The following is a 23300-nucleotide window of genomic DNA, read 5'->3' on the forward strand; positions in this document are numbered from 1 at the left end:
GTGAGTATGTGTGTGGATGTGTGTGCATATATGTGAGCGTGTGCGAGTGTGTGCGTGTGTGTGTGTGGTGGGGGAGGTGACAGGAGGAGGAATCTCTGTTTTCCTGTGTTGTTTTGTTTGTTTCCATTTCCTCTCCCACCGCTTGGCCGCTAAGACAGATTCAGCTGAAGGAACCGTATCACAAAGCAGAGACTGAAGCCCCCGCAGTGGGCTGTGAGCCAGACAGTATCAGGAGAATTCATGAAGGAAGGATCCAGAGAAAAAAACACCATTACATTGTGTATGACCTCTTAGGGTCATCCTCCAAACATAACATGTGGATCTGACCCCAAACAACGCCGCAGAGGCTTTCAGAACTACGGCGCTGACCACTAGCCAGGTTCCTGGTTGACTCCCTGGTGGGGAATAAGCAGGAATGATCCAAACAGCACTACTGGGACTTTGAAAACTGGACTGACATGAGAACCAAAGCCGAAAGAAGAAAGCAAATTGGATCACGTGGCCTGAATCTAACTGGGTCAACTGCCTGTGAAACAAAACAAGAGAACAAATCAACACTTTCCACAGGATTTAAACAAAACTCAGAATCCAAAACATTCGAAGTGTCCAAAAAAACCATGAAGAATCAAAAAAAACCCCAAAAAACAAAACAACCTCCCCGCCAAAAAACTCAACAATTAGCAAGGGAAAAAGACAAAGAAGTGCCAACATTAAGATGACCTAAATGTTGGCATTATCAAAGACTAGCTATCATAACCATGCCCCAAGAAGGGTGAACGTTCTTGAAATGAATGGAACTGAAAGTTTCAGCAGGTAAATAAAAGCTATAAAATAGAACAAAATGGAAACCTTAGAACTTAAAAAAAAAAATAACCAAAAATACAAAAACGAACGTTGGATGGGCTCAATATAAGAATGGAGATGACAGAGGAGAGACTCGATGAAGTTGAAGACAGATCAATGAAAATTATCCCATGTTGAACAAGAGAGAAAAACAGATTGGGAAAAAAAATTAACAGAGCCTCAAGAATCTGTAAGACAATATAAAATGGTCTAATATTCCCATCACTGAAATCCCAGAATTAAGAGAAAAAGAATGACTGAAAATGTCCAAAATTTGGTCAAAGTCAAACTTAGACATTCAAGAAGTGCAACAAGCCCAAAGCAGGCTAAGCTCAAAGAAATCCACACCCAGATCCAGATCCATCATAATTAATTGCTGAAACCAAAGCCAAGGAAAAAAATCTCAAAAGCCGCCAAAGAGAAATGACATGTGACATGAGAATAACGACTTGACCGATATGAATTTCTCATTAGAAACAATAAAGGCCTTTTCTAAAGTGCTGGTGGGAGGTGGAGAAAAACTGCCAGCTTACATTCTATATCCAGCAAAAAATATTCCTTAGGAATGAAAATGACATTTTCAGATGAAAAAAAGAAACTAAAATAATTTGTAGCCAAAAGATATACTCTAAAAGAAATGCTAAAAGAAGTTCTTCCAGTATAAAAGAAACTAACAGAGGTTTGGAAATCTAGAATGTCAGGAATTAAAGGAATGCAAAAGAAATGGTAAATATGTGGGTAAGTGTAACCAACTATTCTCCTCTTGAATACTTTAAAAGGTTGATGGTCAAAAGAAAAAAAATCACAACATTGTCTGGTATGGTTTTCAAGATAAGTAGATACAAGGTTTCTACGTTCTACATGAAATGATATTAATTCTAATAATAAACTAGGTAAAGTATATATATCATAATCCATAGAACAACCACTAAATAAGCCAAAGAGAATAGTAAAAAACCCAGATAAATTAAATACTGAAAAACAGTCCAATAAAAGAGAGAAAGAAAGAGAGAAATCAGGAAAGAGGAAAGAGAGAAACAAAAAAATAAAAAAACACAAAATAAATAATAAAATGCTGAAACTAAATCCAAATCTATCAATAATTACAGTAAAGGTAAATGGTCTAAACATATCAATTAAAAGACAGAGACTGTCAGATGCATTTTTTTTCCCCTCAAAAAAGACCCAACTATATGCTGAAACCCACTTTAAGTATGATGTAGGTAGGTTAAAGTAAAAGGATGGAAACCCCATGCAACTAACAAAAGAAAGCCGAAATACCTGTATTAACATCAAACGAACAGACTTCGGAGCAAGGAAAATTACGAAGGATAAAGAGGGACATGGCATGATGATAAAAAAATCAATTCAACAAGAGCACGTGCTACCCTAAAAAGGTATGCACCTAACAACAAAGCTTTAGAATAAAGTTAAAACTGATGGGACTAAAAGGTGAAATCGACAAACCCACAATTATTGAGATGTCTGAATTCTTCCCATGTTAACTGATAGAACAAACTGCAAGAAAACCAGCAAGGGTTTTGAATTTAACATCATCGACACCCAACTGGATCTAACTGGTCACAACAGAACACTCCACTCGAAAAGAGCATAATACATTCCTGTAAAGTGAACATGGAATATTCACTGAAGATAAACCATCCTGGCCATAAAACAAAGCTTAACAATCTTAAAAGATGTTCTCTGACCATAATGGATTTTAAACTAGAAATAATTAATATAAACTTGCCTGGGAATAACAAAATATTTGACTATATATGATCTAGGGGGTCAAAGAGGAATAACTAGGAAAATTAGAAAATACTTTAAACTCAATGAAAAACATCAAAATTTGTGAGATGCGGCTAAAGCAGTGCTTAGAAGGAAATTCAGAGATCCGAGTGTTTATATTAGGAAAAAAGGTCTCAAATTAACAACTTAAGAAACTAGAAAAAGAGCAAATGCACAACAGTTGCTTAAGGCTGCTGTATGGAGTATCTGAAAGCTGTTAAGAGGAAATCCTAGGAGTCCTCATCAGAAGAAAAAAAGTTTTTTTTTTTTCCTTTATTCTTTTTTTGGAATTTATATGAGATAAGATGTTAACTAAGCTTACTGTGGTAATCATTTTATAATATAGGAAAGTTAATTCATCATGCTGTACACTTTAAGCCTTCACAGTTCTGTATGTCAATTATATCACAATAAAACTGGGCGGGGCGGGGGGGGAAGCAAGACAAATCCAAAACAAACACAAGAAAATACTAAGAGTAGTAATCAAAAATACTGGGAAAAGAAAATCCATAGACGTGTATCAATGAAATCAGGAGCCGATTTTCTAAAAAGATAAATAAGACTGATAAGCTGACAAAGGAACACAAAAGATAAAAATTACCAATATTAATAATGAAGGGATATTACTAAATCCCACAGAGACGATAGGGAAATACTAAAACTCATTGTACATAAACTAAACAACTCCAATGAAATGGACCAAATCTTTGAAAGCCACAATTTACCAAAACTCACCCAGGAAGAAAAACTTAAGTAGATATCTATTTATTAAAGAAATGGAATCCCGAATAACCAAAGCAATCTTGAGAAAAAAGAACAAAGGTGAAGCTATCACACTTCCTGATTTCAAACTATATTACAAAGCTATAGTAATCCAATCATGGTTTGGCATAAAAACAAACACACAGATCAATGGAACAGAATGGAGAGTCTGGAAATAAACTCATGCATATATAGTCAATTAATTATGACAAAAGAGCCAAAAACGTAATATGGGAGAAAGAACAATCTCTTCAATAAATGGTGTTGAGAAAACTGGACCACGTGCAAAAAATGCAACTAGACCACTATTTTACACCATATGCGAAAATTAACTCAGAATGGATTAAAGACCTGAAACCACAAAACCCCTAGAAAACACAGGCAGTAAGCTCCCTGACATTGGTCTTGGCAATGAGTTTTTTGGATCTGACTCCAAAGGCAAAGGCGAAAAAAGCAAAAATGAACAAGTATGATGATATCAAACTAAAAAGCTTCTACACAGCAAAAGAAATCAACGAAATGAAAAGGTGATCCACTGAATGGGAGAAAATATTTGCGAAACATATATCTGATAAGTGGCTAATATCCAAAATATATAAAGAACTCATACAACTCAATAGCAAAAAAAAAAAAAAAAAAAAAAAAAAAAAAAAATCCAATTAAAAAAAGACAGAGGATATGAAGACATTCTTCCAAAGAAGACATACAGATGGCCAACAGGTACATAAAAAGATGTTCAACATCACTAGTTATTAGGAAAATGAAAATCAAAACTACAATGAAATATCACCTCACACCTGTTAAAATGACTATTATCAAAAAGACAAGAAGAGCTGGCGAGGATGTGGAAAACAGAGAACCCTCGTGCACTGTCAGGGGGATGTAAGTGGTGCGGCCACTGTGAGAAACAGTATGGAGGGTCCTCAAAAAATTAAAAATAGAACTACCATATGATCCAGCAATTCCAAGTATTTATCCAAAACAACAACAACAACAACAACAACAACAACAAAAGCACTAATTGAAAAGATCTACGCACCTGCATATTTACTGCAGCGTTATTTTCAAAAGGTAAGACATGGAAACCACCTAAGCATCGGATGGATGGATGTGGATGAAGATGTGCGAGACGTGTGCATGTGCGAATACACACCCACACCCACACTGGAGTACTACTCAGCCATAAAAAAGAAGGAAACCTTGTCATTTGGAACAACATAGATGGACCTTGATGGCCTTATGCTAAGTGAAATAAGTCAGACAAAGGAAGACAAATACCATGTGATATCACTTACATGTAGGCTCTATTTAACAAAACACTGAACTCACAGAGAACAGACTGGTGATTACCAGAGGTGAGGGCTGCGGGGGCGGGGGTGTTGAGGAGATGGGTGAAGGGGGTCAAAAGGTAAAACCTGCAGATATAACTATTAAGTCATGGGATGTACTGTACAGTATGGTGACTACAGTTAATACTACTATATTGCACACTTGAAAGTTACCAAGAGAGTAGATCTTAAAAGTTCTCATCAAAAGGAAAAAAAATTTGTAACTATATATGGTGACAGATGTTAACTAGACTTACTGTGGTGATCGTTTTGCAGTACATACAAATATCAAAGCAGTATGTTGTACCCGAAACTAAGATAATGTAATATGTCAATTAAACCTCAATTAAAATAAGACTGGGGGGAAAAAAAAGAAATGGAATTAGTAATTTTAAATCTTCTTAAAAAGAAATCTTCAGGCCCAGATGGTCTCACTGATGAATTCTGCCAAACATTTAAATAGAAATAACACCAATTCCACATAATTTCTTCCCCAAAATAGAAGAGACAGGAACATTTCTCAACTCATTTTATGAGCCCAGCATTTCCCAGACACCAAAAAATAGTTTACAATATTCAAAAGTTTGATACGCTATCCTAAATCGAGTATAATGATATAAGACAGTACAGGAAATAAGAGCGATGGGTCACTGGCTAGAAAATTCAAGCCAATCTATAGCAAAGTTCTATGAACTAATGGATTTTTTTTTGGTGATGTGGGAACAACAGTCCCTGACTAAGGGACATCTATCATTTGCTGAATGGTCTAGATTGTCAGCTGTGTTCAACCAAATGCCGGTGGGTGGAGGGTAGGGGAGGCAGGGTACGACAAACTCCACTAGGTGGTTTCTAGAAGCAACCCATCCATGTTTCCTACGGTCCCAGGAACCACTCGTTCTTGTCTAAAATTTCCAGAATATAACTAAGCACAGCTGCTCGCATACAGCTGCTTCCCTCGTCTGGTTGTGCCCTGGTTCGATTTTAAGCAGTTTGGAAACCTGCTCCAGAATTCACCGAACACAAAATAAAAGACGAAACTAATGTGTGTTGGAATTTGGCCACTAGGCTAGGTTCTCGATGGATCAACAGCAGAGCATTATTTTAAAAACTGCCATGATGGTCTCCAAAGTGAAGAACACAAGCTAGTACAAGGAAGTTGTCATGACTATTGCTACCTCTGAAAAAATATGACAAGGAAGGCCACTGGGAGCCTCGCAAGTCTTGCATCACATACTGCCCTAACTTCTCTGAGAAAGAACACTCTGTAGGAACTGAACTGACTCGTCGGAAATTCCCAGGTCCAGTATCATCCATTAACTACTTCTGCTTCCCGTTCAGCTCCATATCTTCAAAGGAAGTTAGACAGGGGTTTTTCTGGACCATGAAGAAATCTAACAAGTGATGACCGTTTTATGCAATTTTCTGAGTCTGCCTCATTCGACTTCCAGGGAAGTCAGCTGTACTGCTCACTGAAACCAGAACATTTACTAGTGGCTACTCAGATCTGCAATTAAAATGTCAAGAGACATTACTGAGGAGTTTACCCAGAAACTCTCCTAGTTTCAATTTTAACTCGTGATTCCTGCTACTTTGAACTCTCAAATGTTAGAAGTGAAAAATCTTCTAAAAGTAACCAAGGATTACAGCATACCAGGCCAGATGACAGCACAGGCATGACTTCTTAACAGTTCTCTTTTCTACCTAGAAGTATTTATCTAGAAGATAAATGAAACCACTAACCCCCTCCCCTGTCCCCCACCCTGGTATGCCAGAAAGCAGGCCACCCTCCTTAGCCTGTAGAGACTAGCCCAGGAATTCCTGAAGGCAGTAGTGGAGGCAACAAAATGTTTATAAACATAATTTTGATGTCAGACTCCAGAGGAAGCAAACTGTGACACTAAGACCCGGGTTTTAATTTCTTAGTCCTTCATCACCTGCTTGTAACCATTTTCTGCCTCACAGATTTGCAACCTTGTCTCCTCCACTAACATCATGTGGATTGCTTTGTGTCCCCTCCCCCCAAATGTTTAGTAACACTGTTACTTTAAAAATATTATAGTTACTAATTCCCTAAAAACATTGAAAACTAGACTGTATCAAATCTTTTAGCTATTTATATGTCAGTAGAGACATCTCTGCTTCCACGCTTCTCAGTTTCTCTGGCAGTCCAGTGGTATGGCTGCAGAAAATGCCACGGTGTCAATACCTTCTTCCACGGGCTATTTTTCACCTTCTGACTCTCTCTGGGTGTCCCCGAAGAAAGACTAGACACTCCATTAGCCCAGCAGTGTTATCAGCATTGCTTCACACGGAAACTCGGCTCCTGAATGATGGACAGTCACGAAATACTGAGTCATTATCCACTGCTCGGGTTCCAAACTGCAGTGCCTTCTAGATGCTAACATCATCATTTATTCAGTAGCTGTCTACAGCCCCACTTATCACCATCCGGGTGGGGAGCGTGGAGAACTAAGAGTCCAGGAAGAGGCTGGAGTGACAAAAATGTTTTCCAGTTATGTGCGATCACTCTGTCGAGCAAACATTAGTGTCATTAGATAGGACACGTGTTGCTGACTTACACCGTTAATAACACTAATAATCAGGATGATACTAGCAGCATGACACCATTCACTTTACTGGTCTTATTTTACAGAAAAGGAAGCTTGAGGTCAAGGTCACACACACAGCTAACTAGTGGCCAAACTGGGATTTGAACTCAAATATAATGCTTCCAGCATTTTTGAGGGTTATCTGGTGACAGGTAAGCAAGGGTCATTATTTGTCCAGAAGCTTGAGATCAAAAGCTGGTCCCCAGTGCCCAGAACACGACCATCTTGGAAATCTTCATGCCCGCCTGAAACTGAATCCCTACTCGGTGCTCCCGAGGGGTGTGGGGGGTTCCGCTTCATCTACCGTCTGTCTGGAGCATGTGCTCCCGCCCTAACTCTAGAGTCCCATCGATTGCGATGGTGACTACCTACTGCGGAGCATGCGCCATGCCGGGCACCGTGCTCATCATTTCAGCCGCATCGCGAGCCCACGGGGCAGCTGTTCTCATCCCCACAGCACCAGTGAGGAGAGCGGGGCTTGGAGGGGTTCACAGAGCTCTGGCAGATCTAGAACTCAAATTTCGGCCTGTCCGACCCAACATATACTTGGATGCTACCCTATACTGCTTTATTGTATTAAGTCAATAATCACGGAGCACCTACTGAATCAGGTCCGGAGCTGCGTTTAGAGGGCGTAAATAATAATAAGGAAGTCTGCAGTCTAGAAGTAGAGACAGGTAAATAACTGGCAAAATAAATACAAGAGTTAAGCAACATACAAAGTAAACAGCAAGGGGCAGTTACTTTGCCTAGAAGATCTGGGACAAGGCTTCGCACACCTGGGACCTGGACGGTGCGCCAGGCGGTGCCATCGCAGGGTAAAGGAACACCTGGACATGAACAGTGTATGGCAGGCGATGTTAACGTCCCGGTACCCTGGGCATCTCATTCTCCCTCATCACCACACTCTGACAAGTACTTTACAGGCCTGCTTCCTCCAGCCTTCTCCTCATACCCATCCTGCTACCTTCACCGGAAAAACGAAGCTCCCCTCCAGAGTCTGCCAAAAAACAAACCCCAAACCAGAAATTTTTGTGTTCCTAGGAAGGACAGAATAGCGAAGCAGGAAAACAACCACTAACGCAGACTTAAAGCACTGAGTAACAGTGGCGAAGAAAGCTAAAAACACATGTGGAATATCACGAGAGGTCATGTCCAGTTTTCAAAGTAGCCTCGGGTACAGGACTCGGAAGGGCTGTCCTCATCAGATGGCAAAGCAAGATCCTAAAGGATCTGTCTGTAAACATGGACTCATCATAACCCACCTTTTTTTCCACGGAAGAGAACATTCAGGGAGAAAGATGGAGTTGAATTCCAGAACTATCTAAAAACTGTCACTTAACCTTCCTTTACTTTATATAAGCCAATGAACATCTACTTAACAAGGAGGCCAAAAGACTCATACCATGCGCTGTGTGTGAAAGCACTTCACGAAATGGCCAACTGTTTGATTAGCTAAACAAATGAAAAGATTTTTACTGAATGCCCCCATGAGCTGGAGAGAGAGGAAAAGAATGATTAAGAAACAGCAGGATGTCTAGAGATGACCTCTTCGCTCCTGATCTGTAAGATCAACACAGCCACTGCCTTTCCCATTTCATGGTAATGTCTACTTGCTCCAGAGTCGCTGCTGACTCTGAGCACTGTGAATCCACAACGGACTGCACTGAGTCTCCAGGCAGACATCTCACAGCCTAACTGGGACCTGCGGACTGAGGACCACGCTTCATCTTTTCAACCACTGGTAATATAATCAGTAATGTAGTAACCTGACAAGAAAAATGATATTCTGAATCTGACACTATCTACATGTTTACGCAGCTCCTCAGAAAAATCCCAAGAGATCAGATAACCTTTATGTTTAAAGCACACAAATAGAACACGGTTGCATAGTGTAGCGGTTAGCAAGTCTGCTTTACACGCACGCAGAAGAAGGTCCTGAGTTCACGCCCCAGTGGAGCCACGGCCCATGGTCTACGGCCATGCCACCCTGAACAATCCCGATGTCTGATCTCGGAAGCTAAGCAGGGTCAGGCCTGGTTAGTACTTGGATGGGAGACCATCTAGGAAGGCCAGGTGCTGTAGGCATAAATAATAATAAATAATTTAAAAAGAGAGAGAGACAAAGCCCCACTCCTATAGAACTTACATTCATAAAGAGGCAAAGACAATAAACAAGTACTTTCTGACGGTGATAAGTGTGGTAAAATGATGATGAATGATGAAGGTGATATGGCTATAGCTAGAATGACAGGAAAATTTAAAGGTTAAAACTGGCCACACTGTTTGGCTCAGCTTCTGGAATGCTAAAGAAAATTTCAAAAACGAAAATTTCAGAAACAAACATTTCAATCATTCAATAGTGAAAAATGATAACTGTAAACAAAATATACATATAAGGGTTAATTAAAGCCTGTAACATCCATTTGATTTAATATTTTTAGAAAAGGGTAGATGTTGGTTCTGGATTGAGGGAGGAAGGGATCAAGAGTTTCATCTTATACTGACTGGACTTGAGCTGCCTATCAGCCATCAAAGTGGACAAATCAAGCCGACTTCATGGGATCACTGTAGGTACAGTGTATGTGCAGCACGATCCTCCCACTGTCACCAAGAAATGATGTACTGGGCATTATGCTAAGTGATGTAAGTCAGAAAAAGACAAATATTTTATGATCTCACTTATATGTGTGTGTGAAAGAAAAACAGAAAACTGGAGTTGGTGTTATCAAGAGAGCAGTCTAAAATGGAGCGAGGAGGCCCCCAGGAAGCTAATACAGCCCCTCCACGTGAAATTAACTTTTTACACTTTTGAAATGGCTACATCCTGATATAGCTCTTAGAGCTGGGTCTGCATCACTGAACTCTCTATTAAAAAAGAAGCTTGTCACCTAGCAATAGACATAAGCACTGAAAGATGAAATCTGCCCGCCGGCACCAACCAGAGCAGCTTGTGATATCCTTCTGGAAGCTTCACTTCTGTCTTTATAAACTCGGTCTCCTTCTTTCCCCCTCAGAACACAGCTGGAGTTTCTACCCAAATCTGTGTCTCCTAGATTTGTAATTCTTTACAAGACCCCCAAATAAAGTTTTTGTTTGCCTTGTAGTTCTTGGTCAAAACTGACATGTGGAATCTAAAAAAAAACAAAACCAACCAACCAAACAAAACAAACAAAAAAACCTGAACCCATAGACAAAGGAAATATATTGGTGGTTGCCAGAAGTGAGGGGTGGGCAAAATGGGTGAAGGGGTCAAAAAGCACAAACTTCCAGTTACCGAATAAATAAGTCCTGGGATGCACTGTACGGCATGGTGATTATAGTTAATAATACTGTACTGCATATTTAAAAGTTGCTAATAGAGTAGACCTTAAAATTTCTCGAGAAGCATTTGAGATCTTGCTTCCTGACATGTCGTCAGTTTGGCTCACATAAGCTCTTAAAAAAAAAAAAAAATTTAAAAATTCTCATCATGAGAAAAAAAATTTAACTGTGTAGTGATGGATATTAACTAGATTTACAGTGGTGATTCTGCAGCAGTATATACAAATATCAAACCATTATGTTATTTACCCAAAACTAATGTAACATTATATTTCAATTATATTTGTATATATAAAGAGACGGGGAAAAACCTGGAAGGACACACAGCTTAATATTAATAACGATTAAATCAATGGTATTAAAGATTATTTTTTTGTTTGTATATCTGGACATTCTATTAAACATCACATATGAATTATGTGTATTCTTTTTAAGAAACAAATGATTTTTTAAAATTCAGTCACTGAATGATGAAATAATAAGATCGAAAAAAGGAAACCAAAATCTAGTGGAGTGAAACAGCTAGATTTTGGAGGGAAAAAAAGAGCTTTACTCCATTTCCTAGTTTTTTTCTGATGCTGATGTATTTATAAATGATGACATCTATAGATTTGCATTAAAACATTCTCCACACAAAATTGAGCTTTCCAGAGAAAAATTAAAAAGTAGGTCTAGTGATCAGCGTCCAAACCAGATCTTGAGCCACCTTGAGAGCAGAGATTCTGCCAGAAGCTCCTTCTGGCCCAGCATGCATGCATACGTTCTCGAGAGCCCACTTCTCATCGGGGAGAGAATGGGCTGACACAGTCACACAGTATACTGCCTGCTGGGGCTTGCAAATTTGCAACTGTCAACAGTCATTAAAACCACCAGAAGCTTAAATTGGGGTTTAAAATATTACAACCAACACATGAGAATAAACAGCAATATTATGCTCTTATCCAAACTTAAAATCTCAATGCACTTGTACAGGTCACCTAAATTCTAGATGGCAGACACCATTGCCAAGAGCTGCTCTTTTCTTCCTGTGGGGGGCAGTCTACTTTTCCATCTCTCACCATAAAGCTGCAAACCACCTGTTTTCCTTTTGGCAAGAGGCTGGGATTTTAGGACTGGCACTTTATATCGGAGCCCTTATATTTTTGTTTATCTCTGATCGATGCCTAAGACTTCTGATTCCAGGTACAAGAAAGCACTCATTGTCAGAAAGGTTCTCACAACCGTCACCAACATCAAACTGAAAAACAGCGAAGTTAAATGACTTGTCCATAGTCCGACCATTAGTCAGTGATGAAACAATCAAAAGAACAACTTATATTTCCAGCTGTGTTCGGACTGTTTCCACAACAAATACTGGACTTGTATACCAAGGAGAAGTATGTAAGATCTAATTTCATCTTCTAAAAGGAAGAACTATTAGTAGGTCCATCAACAATTATCAGCCTATACTGGAGGCTAAAACATTTTTTCCCACCGGACCCATCTGCTTTCAATTAAATTCAACATAATTATAAAGTTCAAACTTTTCCCAAGAATTAAAACGAAAGAGAAAAGGCTTATTTCCTAAACAAAAAAGCTACTACTATTTAAAATATAACCAAGAGAAATCGAAACGGCAATTGAACATAAAAGCTAATAATTAAATCTTACTCCTAAGATGTAACAGTCATCATTTATTGAGTGCTTACTATGTGCCAGGCACTGTGCTAATCACCTTGCATAGATTCATTATTTAATTCTTAGAACTATTCTACCAGGAAGTTCTATGACCATCTACATTTTACAGAAGAGGAAAAAATGAAAAATAGACGCTAACACAAGCGATAAACAGCCGAGTCCATATTCAAATCAGAATCTGCCAGACTCCAGAATTCTCATTCTTGACATTATGCTTCACTTGGCATCCTGAAACATGAGCACGGATTCATAAGACATTGTTTCTTAATTTTGTATTTTGAATATAATATTTGTCCATTTGAAACTGAGCCCCTAGTGCATGGCAGGCACTGTTTTAGGCATCTGGAATACGCCGTGAACAAAAGAGACAGAAATCCCTGCCGTCAAGGAGATCATATGATGGTAGTCCAGCAGCTAACATCTACGAAGCACTTCCTACATGCCTTGTTTTGAACACCGTACAAAGTGTTTTACAGGTATCAACTCATAACAACTCTACGAGGTAGAAAGTACTATTATTTCCATTTTACAAATGAAGAAACAGACATCGAGGGGTTAAATAACTTGACAAAAATAACACAGGTGATTGGAACCTAAATAGTTTGGCTTTCAGTTCTTCTGTGCCATCCTAACTCAGGTAGCCACCTGATTTCAACATATTCCAAATAAACTCACCACACCACATTCATATGCCAACAAATTTCAACTCAAAATATATTCTTATCATAAGTATAGCACACTGGCAGATGCTAAAGTAACTGTTATCAAGTGAACAGGCAAAAAAGACATCTTTAGCTTCATTTTGCCAAGTATCACCTAATTTTTTTTTTTTTTAACAACAAATGATTAGTTTTCTAATCCAGTTTAGGAGGAAAGGCCTCAATTTTCAAGCAGAAATGTCACTACTTATATATCTGAAACCTAAAATTATTTTGTCAGTAATATAATTTTTTAAAATAACAAAATTCTTAGAGATGATTTTTAAATGAACCCTAAAGACTTTTTAAATTAACAAAAAAGTTCCTTTCAGGAAATGAAAAATGTTATTCTAGTATATAAAACTGGGCAAACTATATAATTGGATCCAAATACAAGATCCATTATCTAATTTAAGAAACAGTATAAACTGAAAAAAAAAAAAAAAAGAATAGAATATAAGTCCTGTGATTTTGACTTTGAGGAAAAAAATTAACTCAAAGTATCCCATTAGAGATTTCCATTTTGGCTGGTCACATCTTAGAAAAACTAAACCCTGGATACCGCCTTAATTTATCATTTAATTTTAACCTATTCAGCAAATAGCTTAGTATGTTTTTCCTTAGTTTTTTTTTTTCACATATGAGCTTTAAAGACATGAATCAACTTTTATAATTATACTTGTGTTTTAAAAAATTCATATGCTATAGCCTCGAAAATGGTCCACTTGCAGATTTTCTTAGACTCTGGTTTAGAAAATAATATTTTTTAAGCCTCTCCCCACACAAAAAAAAAAAAGCAGCATCCCACATGGTAAGGATCACATGGAAATATGACAAAGTTCTGGAATATAAACTCCTAATGCAATCTACTAATAAGTTTAAAACAAACTAGACCGTGATACCTAAAGGAAATGAGTTGTATTTATATGTTTTGCCTGCAAAGTTCGCTGAAAAAGAAAATTGAAAAAGGAATTTCGTTTTCTATAGTCTGTCTTAGCAGCTGCTGACACATAAATAGGAACTTCGTAAAACGTTAGACACAAAGAGCAATTACCTAATAGGACAGTTTAAAAATACTGTTGCTGTTTCACCTTTTCAACAAAATCAAATTACGTTTTGCCCCCAAAACACCAAAGGACTAAGAGTTTAACTGAAGTCCAACTTTATACATGAAATCTGTTCGGAAGACCTTCTCGGTGGGAATGCATACTTTCTATAAAGTGATTTGGCCATCTGATGTGAAATATATTCATATCCTTTGACCCCGTGATACCAACTCTGGAATCCATCCTCAGGAAATGCAGATCAAACTGATGTACGACAGCCAAATCCTGGATATCGCTCAATGTCCAATAAGGAGGAAATGATCAGACATATTACAACATACACACAGGACACGCCGTAACAGATGAAGGCATTAAAACAGGTTTTACACTCCTAAAATTTGTACAGAACCACAAAAGATCCAAATAGTCAAAGAATTCTGAGAAAGAACAATGCAGGAAGCATCACACTTCCTGATTTCAAGCTATACTATAAAGCTATAGTCATGAACAGTATGATACTGGCATAAAAACAGAAATAAACCCAAGCATACATGATCAACTAATATTGGACAAGGGAGCCAATAATACTCAGTGGAGAAAAGACAGTCTCTTAAATAAATGGTGCTGGGATAACTGGAAATTCACATGTAAAAGAATGAAATTGGACCCATATCTTACGCTACTAGCAAAAATTAATTTAAAATGGATTTGAGATTTAAATGTAAGACTTGAAACCATGAAACTATAAGAAAACCTAGAAGTAAATCTCCTGGACATGGGTCTTGGTAATAATTTATTGGATTTGATACCGAAAGCACAAGCGACAAAATAAAAAATGAGCAAGTGGGACTACATCAAACTAAAAAGCTTCTGTGCAGCAAAAGGAACCATCGAAAAAGCAAGAAGACAACCTATAGAATGGTAAAAAAAAAAAAAAATATTTGCAAACCACATATCTGATAAGGGGTTAATATCAAAAAATATAAACATAACTCATACAACTCAACGGCAATTCAATAGTTAAAAACCAACAAAAATAACAACACAATGAACAACAAGCCAAAGACCTGAAAAGACACTTCTCAAAGAAGATACGTGAAAGACCAACATGTACATGAAAAGCTGCTCAACATCACTAGTCATTAGGGAAACGCAGTATCGATCACCTCATGCCTGCTGGAATGGCCATCATCAAAAGGACAAGAGATAACAAATGCTGTCTTGGATGAGGAGAAGAGGGAACCCTCCCGCACTGTTGGTGGGATTGTAAATTGTCACTATGGAAAACTGTATGGAGAATCCTCAAACTGAACTCCCATATGATCCAGCAATTCCACTTCTAGGAATAGACTCAAAGGAGATGAAAACTAAGTCAAAAAGATATCTGCACCCCCATGTTCATAGTAGCATTATTTATAAAAGCCGAGACATGGAAAAAAACCTAAGTTCCACTGATAGGTGAATGCATAAAGAAACTAACATGTACATATGATGGAATATTATTCAGCCATGAATAATGAGGAAATCCTACCATTTGTGACAACATGGATGCACCTTGAAGGCATTATGCTAAGTGAAATAAATTAGACAGAGGAAGACAAATACTGTATGGTCTCACTTATATGTGGAATCTAAAAAATAAAAAACCAAAAAAACCAAACTCACAGAAAAAGAGATCAGGCTAGTGGTTAGCAGAGGAAAAGGGTGGGGAAGGGGAACTGGAGGGAGGTGGTCAAAAAGTACAAACTTTCAGTTACGAAATAAAATAAGCACTAGGAAAGCTGCTGAGAGTAAACCCTGAGAGTCCACACGGTAAGGAGAACCGATCCCCCTTCTTTCCTTTTTCTTTTTATTGTCGCTACGTGAGAAGGTGGGTGTTGGCCGAACCTACTGTGGTGATCACTGCGCGGCGTGGGGAAGTCAAACCATCATGCTGCACACTGGGCTTCTGAGATTCTAGGTGTCCAGGAGAAGCGAAGGAGAGGGGCTGGGGTGGCGGGTAAAGACCTCTGAGGAGAGGCTCTTGGGCAGGATGCCTCGTGCCCCACGACTCATTCAGTACTGGAAGAATTCCTCACTGTGAGGCTGGCTGGTGTCTACAGTCAAGTCTGAGATTTGTTAAACTTTAGACTCGAGCCACAGCAACTTTTCTTTAAAAACTGTTTTGCTATTCTTACCCCCAAATAATTAAATAATAAGTACTCTGCTAAAACACAGAACTATTTTTACATTTTAAAGATATTGAGTGTAGTTCCATAACCTAACCATGCCTGTTAGCCAGTTATTTAAATGTCCCAACATAATATAATATTCCATTACTTCTACTTTCCATAGATTATCATTTCTTCCCCTAATTCATGTCCACAAATACACACACACACATATATTCATTCCTCAAATTTTAGTAAACCTGATTTAAGGTGCTTCGCTTTAAACTGCTATCCAGATTCCTAAGAGGAGTTTATACATAAAAATATTTTTAAAGAATTAAGGTTTTTCAATTCACAGCTCTATGACACTCACCTCGACTGGATCTGCAGAGGCAGACAGGAAAAGCAGAGTGCACTGGCCCTGGGTTCTAACTTTATCTCTGTTGCTAATGAGCTTTGTGGCCTTAGGAATTTCATTTAATCTTTCTCCTAGCTACATCTATAAAATGAGGGTAAAAATAAAATAATTCTAGGTTCAGATTTCTACAATCTTCTCAAATATCTCCTTTTCCTAATTCTCATCCTTGGATTAACCTTTGTGGGTGGTATCAACACTTTACAAAAATGTAGACAATTTTTTATACCACTACTCACTTAAAAAGTACACAATGTCTATAAAGTGTATCCTTTCACATTTTGGTAGATCCTATGTAACATTTCTTAGTAACTATCTTATAACCCATATGAAAGTCTCAGTTAAAAATTAAAGATTGCTCCACATACATTACACACATAGGGCACATGATTTATTATGCAATAACTTCCAGAATACTTAGCAATGGGCACTATTTCATTCCCTAACACGAATGAAAACATTAAAGACTAGAGGTGTTTCTTTTTTTAATAGCCAAAATAAAGAGAACACTATGCATATCCAGTGCCTCTACTACAATATTAGATAAAATGAAGTATAATTTCAGTTTTAAAACTGTAAGAATATGAATTTTAGGACTGAAACTCTTTATAAGTAAACTGCCTAATTTCAGAATGGACCAAACACTACATATAAGTATGTCAGCTTCAAGAACCATTTGAATAAGTTAAATAACATCCATTATTATTTTTTCAACTTTTTAGGCAGAAGATAGAGCCACCTTTTAATCTAATGTTTACAAGAGTTGATTTTTACCCAAAGAAAATTGGCTTCACCTGAAACTTTTCATGTCTGGGAAGTTACTTGTTGAATGTGAATAACAGAGACACAGTGCTCAATGCATCTGTATTTGAGTCTATAAAACAAAGGTTTTGTATATAAAATATAAAGAACAGTACCGCTGATCTTTTAAAAAGATAATGCTACATTTACTATTTTGGACACATTGTTTCTACCTAAAAGTCTGTAAAATCACCTTTAATTACTAACCTTTTCCCTATCCTCAATATATTCTATGAGAATCACAGATTAGGCTAGTTTGAGGTTTAAAAGAAAAAGTGTGAAATTTACTGATGTCTTTTTTTTTTTTCAGGATCTTAGCCAATACATAGTCAATTACAGACCAGATTTTTTTCTTAAAGGAATTGTCCACACCATAATTAAAAAAAAAAAAAAGTCTCATGTTAAATGAATAGTGGAACCACTGGTTCACTTTGAGTTCAACAGCTTTCCGGAAGTTTTGTTATTAAAATCTTCAATGCAAAAACAAAACAAAACAAAGGTGTGCGTGATGTGGTGTGTTACCTGCCACAATCCACAAATCCACTACTGCAGCCCACTGGATATATAGAGATTTAAAGAAGGAATGACCCCAGCTAATTCCCTTCTCGACATTTTTCAAAACAATTTTTCTGCATTAAAGGAAATGTACCCACCACAAATAATAAGCTTACCAACTACCTAGCCCCTTCTATGGGCAGGCATGATGCTAGTTACTTCATATCTGTCATTTCACTTACTCCTCAGAGCAAGTCTGCAAGAAACATATTGTTATCTCCACTTAAGAGATGAGAAAGCAAAGACCTAAAAAAGGATACAGGCTGATAAGGGGCCAGAACCAGACGGGAACCCAGGGTGCTCACTGTTATCAAGCTACAGGGTTCTGAGTTCCTCAATGATTTACCAAAGTTTTCTTTGTTTCCCAAGCATAACCACTTGTCTGTAACAAATATAACTGATTGTAGTAACACACCCATCTACACTATAAATTGATCCAGTCTTGTTAAAAGGGTAGGATTTACAAGGAGACTCCAATTCTTATCTCAAGGGAATATCAGAAAATTTACAGTTAACTGAGCTCATCTACACTCAGGCTGGTGTTTTTCATATGGTATAAAAGTTCTAACACGGATACTTAGCTCAAAGTTTTTCCTTATTAACTTTAGTGGTATTACATACATAGTCCACCCTACTATACCTGTTGAAAGATAGTCCTCTCAAGCCAAATAAAATTGAATTACAAAGAGGTAACTTTCCTTTATATTTATAGGCAACATTCTTCAAAGGCAATTTGTATTTCAGTTCCTCTCTTTTCCTCCAAGTCTTATTCATTCCTGTTGCTTCATTACTGCAAGGACTAAGAGTCACAAGTCGCCTGTTTCCTCCAATAAGGGAGCTGTGTTTGAATCATTCCTGTGACCAAACCAGTTGGGCGGCTAGTCTCCTATTAAATGAGTCCAAGCGTCATCCAAAGGTAGATGAAGCGCTGCCACCTCTCTTTGGAATAATTCTAAAGAGGATCCTGACAAGTACAAGCCCCTACCCGCTAAGCCTGAGTCACGGCAACTCCTGGACTCTAAACACCGATGAGACTCTTTCGCTTTTATGCCTTACACAAATAAGCAAAATAATTTAATAATCGCCCTTGCACTCAATCACTCCCGCATAGACACCACGCTGTACGTGGGTCCCCGGGCCTGGAATAAGCTGTTCCTGCCCAGGGAAACACCCTCACGCAAGACGAAGCCCTGTTTTTCAAGGCAGTTAACTTTCTGTTGACTACAGACCCGTGTTGTCTCCCGCGTACGACCGCGAGCCCCGGAAAAGCAGAGACCCCCCCCAACTGCCTGGCTTAATCGAGGCCGGGCAGCGCGCTGGACTGGCTGGACCGCCCTCCCTAGCGTCCACCAGCCAGCGTAGCAGCCACCACCGCGGTCTCGGTCCCCGGGGGATCGAGTGAGACCCCGTAACCGAATTACTGGGGACGAGCTGCGCACAGAATTCGGGAGCGAGCCCGCACTGGGGCTCCTCGTCCCGGGTGGCGCCTTGGGGGAGCCCCTCAATTCTGCAGCTTTCTCGCAGGACGACGGGTTCGCCAAGTCCCACCCCTCGGGAAAGTGACAGGCTGGAGTTAACCCTTCCGGTGCCCCCACGAAGCGAACCCCGAGAATACCCCAACCTCCTCCCGTCCCCCCACCTACGAGCGCTTTAAAAACGTGGCAAGTCCAAGTGCACGGTTCCCGACGCCCGCCGCGCGGAGCCCCCGGAGGACGGCGACACCGAGTCCAGCCTTCGGCCGCCGCCCTGGGCGCCGCAGCCCGGCCACCGACGCGCGGGCGGCCCCGGGCCCCGGCCCCGGCCCCGGCCCCGGCCCCGGCCCCGGCCCCGCCCCCACCGCAGGGCCCCGCCGCGCCGAGGGCGCCCCGGGCGGCGGGGCGGGCGGACACTCACCGCGATGACATTGACGAAGGTGGTCTTGCCGGAGTACTGCAGCCCCACCAGCGTCAGCTCCATCTCCTCCTTCCAGAAGAGCGAGCGGAACCAGTCCAGCAGGCGGGAGATGAGCGCCAGCATGATGGCGGCCGGGACGGCGGGCGGGCGGGCGGCGGCTTCCCCTCGAGCGGGCCTCGGCCCGGACCCCCCAACGGCTCCTCCGGGCCCCGGCGCGACACGGGCGGACACGGGCGGACGGCGGCGGCCGGAGCCAGGAAGCCCAGCGGGTCATATGACTCGCCCTCCCCTCGCTCGTCCCCGCGCCGCCGTCCGCTCCCACGGCAAGAGCGGCGAGGCCCGCCCGGCCAGGCGCGTCCGCCGCCTGCAGCGCCACCTGGTGGGGCCTCCGGGCGGCACCGCGTGCCGGCGACCCGCCCTCGGCCGCCCTTCCGACCGCGCCCTCCTGCGCTCGTAGGTGTTGGTTAAAGCAACACTCATTCTTTCTACAGTTGTTTATGGACAGAACGTGTTCATGACCTGGGGTTCAGCATAAAAATCCCTATCTTCCATTTTTGCCAATAGCCAAAGATGGGAAGCCACAAGTGTCTATCGGTAAGGAGCTGATTAAATCAACGATACTATAGTTACTAGACTATGCCATACCATAGTTACTATGCCATACCATAGTTACTATGCTCTGTTCTGTTCTGTTCTGCTCTGCTATGCGAGGCAAGAATGGGAATGAGACCTCTCTAGATATCTTTCTATATTATTTTGACTTCCAACTATGTAAATGAGTTACCTGTTCAAAAGTTTAATTTAAAAAATAAATAAAAACATCTTCAAAGTTTTCAAATAAAAAAATTCCTCGAACAAGCCCAATCCCGTCTGATCTCGGAAGCTAAGCAGGTCAGGCCTGGTTAGTACTTGGATGGAAGACCACCTAGGAAGACCAGGTGCTGTAGGCGTTAAAAATTAAAAAAAAATTCCTGCCCTCACGTGTGCTGGCTGGAAAATTACTGCTTGGCTATCGCCCATGGGAACATAGGCTATCACCCATGGGAACATGACATTCTAACAATAAGCTTTCTGCTTCTGTACCCCAGCTTGCACACCTGACCTGTGGGTTGACAGGTAGTGAATAGGAGAAAAATAGACCTTTGTGTCTAAGACAGAATGAGGAATGGGATTTAGGGCTTAAAAACCCTGTACCTCTACATTTCGGGGCTGCTTAATTTGGGGTCTGCGTACCCCTGGCAGACCCAGCTGGCTGAATAAAGAGCGTGTTTCCTATAACTCACTGATTTCTGGTGGTCCATGTGTCTTTCGGGGGCTGGTGGCTACAACACATGGAGCTTACATTCTAGTGAGGAGACACCTAATATAATTTAAAAATATATAGTAGTACTGAGCTTTATGAAGAGAGCTGAACAGCAGGAGACAGGGCTGGCCTCTGTTCTAGTTTGGGTCAGCTGCACGGAGAATTGGTTCTAGGAAGCCTTTATGAGCTGAAGTGTGTTCCCCCAAAAGCAATGGAGTCCTAACCCCAGAACCTCAGAATGTCACCTTGCGGGTGTAATTTGATATGACGGTCATACTGGAGGAGGGTGGGCCTTTAATCCCAAATGACCGCTGTTCTTATAAGAGACACAGATGCAGGAGGGGAGAAGGCCCGGTGACAACAGAGGCAGAGAGGAGGTGTTGCAGCTGCCAGCTATCAGAAACCTGGGTTCCAGAGACAGAAACATCTGTTAGGAACCTGATTATAAAGCGGGATCTTCTTAAGGACAAGGACCATTTCTACCTAAATCGATAACGTCGTTTTGAATAAATGAGTCGGTCAGTATGGGGACCCGGAAATCTCGTCTCTTACGTATTCGTTTTGTCTAACGGGGTGATAGTTTTGGACAAAGAGTGAAATGGGCGGGGCGTGACACATCCCATAAGTTCCGATTGGCCTGATCACCAGCCTCATCGCATCTGAAAGTGACAGCACCTGCGCCTCGGCCATAGGACACTTCTGCATTTGGTCAAGTCAGTCCTGGAGCTAGAATTTTTCATTAGCCATGGATGTAACTCCAGGTCATACAGATAATCAGGCCAAATGTGCAAGGGCCAGAATGTCAGCTCTGTCTTTTAAAGGGAAGAGTGCTGGCCTTGGGGAAACGTGAAGCATGAACCAGTTAGAGAGTCATCTTTAGAAGGAACATGCCTCTCTATTCTAAAACCGAGGTAGTCAACCCTGTTTTAAGAAAAAAAAAAAAGATGTTAAGAAAAATATAAGAAACTAAAAATATTTTTTGAAAGGTAGAAAATAAATACTTGGAGCAGCGTGGTGTAGAGCCAGGAACACTTTGCTAGGAAGGAAAAGCCTTAACGTGAATAAAAAGTTCCTATCCTGGCTTTAAAAGTGAAATAGCTGTGTGACCTTGGGCAAGTCACTTCCCTTCCTCTGGGCTTCACTTTCCCTGTCTATAAAGTAAAGGGTCTGGATAAGATAAAATTTAAGAACCTCTTATCTCTGAAACCTCATGATTTCATAGCGGCCTGACTGAAATGTTCAGGAATGGATTCCAGCATGGGGAAAGAAATGATTTTTTTAATAGCTTTTATTTTTTTAGAGGCCTTCGAGGTTCACAGGAAATCGAGCGGCCAGTACAGAGTTCTCATACCCTTGCCCCTGCCCGCATAGCTTTTCTAATTACATTTGTTCCATTTGTTACAATTCATGAACCAACATTGCTATGCTGTTAGTAACTGAAGCCCATAGTTTACATCAGGGTTCTCTCTTTGTATTGTACATCTATGGGTTTTGACAAATGCATGATGTCATGTATCCACCCTTGCTGCAGCAAACAAAATAGAGTATACAGCATGCCCTAGAAATCCTCTGACTATTCATCCCGAAGATACCATTTTCAACTTGGATTGTCCATGATTTTTTTTTAACTTTATTATTATTTATGCCTACAGCACCTGGTCTTCCTAGGTGGTCTCCCATCCAAGTACTGACCAGGCCCAACCCTTCTTAGCATCCGAGATCAGACATTGGGCTTGTTCAGGGTGGCATGGCTGTAGACCAGGGACCGTAGCTCCACAGGGGCGTGAACCTGGGACCTTCTGTGTGTAAAGCAGACATCCTAACCGCTACACTATGGAACCACGTCCTGATTGTCCATGATTTTAAACATTTAGAAGAAACAAAGAAACATCGAATGGCACACACACACATACACACACACACACACACACACACCTGAGAAAAAAGGAATCTCAGCGGACCCAGAGACATCCATGTGACCACTTGACGGAGGAGAAAAGAGTCCACAGGATTTTTGTTTGTTGGTGCACCCCACTCAGCCAGGCCTGAAGCTGTTCTTCCGAATTTTTCAATTATGTGAGACGACCAATCTCTCTCTCCTTCAG

The 23300-nt window shown here is 40.4% G+C and overlaps 1 protein-coding gene and 2 pseudogenes across 1 annotated transcript in view; 1 reads left to right on the forward strand and 2 right to left on the reverse strand.

The window, feature by feature from the left end:
• Nucleotides 1-20191, reverse strand: part of ARL8B (ARF like GTPase 8B) — a 42662-nt gene extending 22471 nt beyond the window's left edge. The window contains exon 1 of the mRNA XM_039837936.1: nucleotides 19893-20191. Coding sequence (XP_039693870.1) covers nucleotides 19893-20015 — 123 coding nt within the window. The 5' untranslated portion in view covers nucleotides 20016-20191. The remainder of the gene's footprint in view (nucleotides 1-19892) is intronic.
• LOC120582545 (uncharacterized) lies at nucleotides 9306-9421 on the forward strand (annotated as a pseudogene).
• Nucleotides 20192-22838: 2647 nt separating the features above from the next.
• Nucleotides 22839-22954, reverse strand: LOC120582628 (uncharacterized; annotated as a pseudogene).
• Between the last annotated feature and the right edge of the window lie 346 nt (nucleotides 22955-23300).

Source organism: Pteropus medius, unplaced genomic scaffold, assembly GCF_902729225.1.
Source record: "Pteropus medius unplaced genomic scaffold, Ma_sr-lr_union100, whole genome shotgun sequence".
Classification (NCBI taxonomy): domain Eukaryota; kingdom Metazoa; phylum Chordata; class Mammalia; order Chiroptera; family Pteropodidae; genus Pteropus; species Pteropus medius.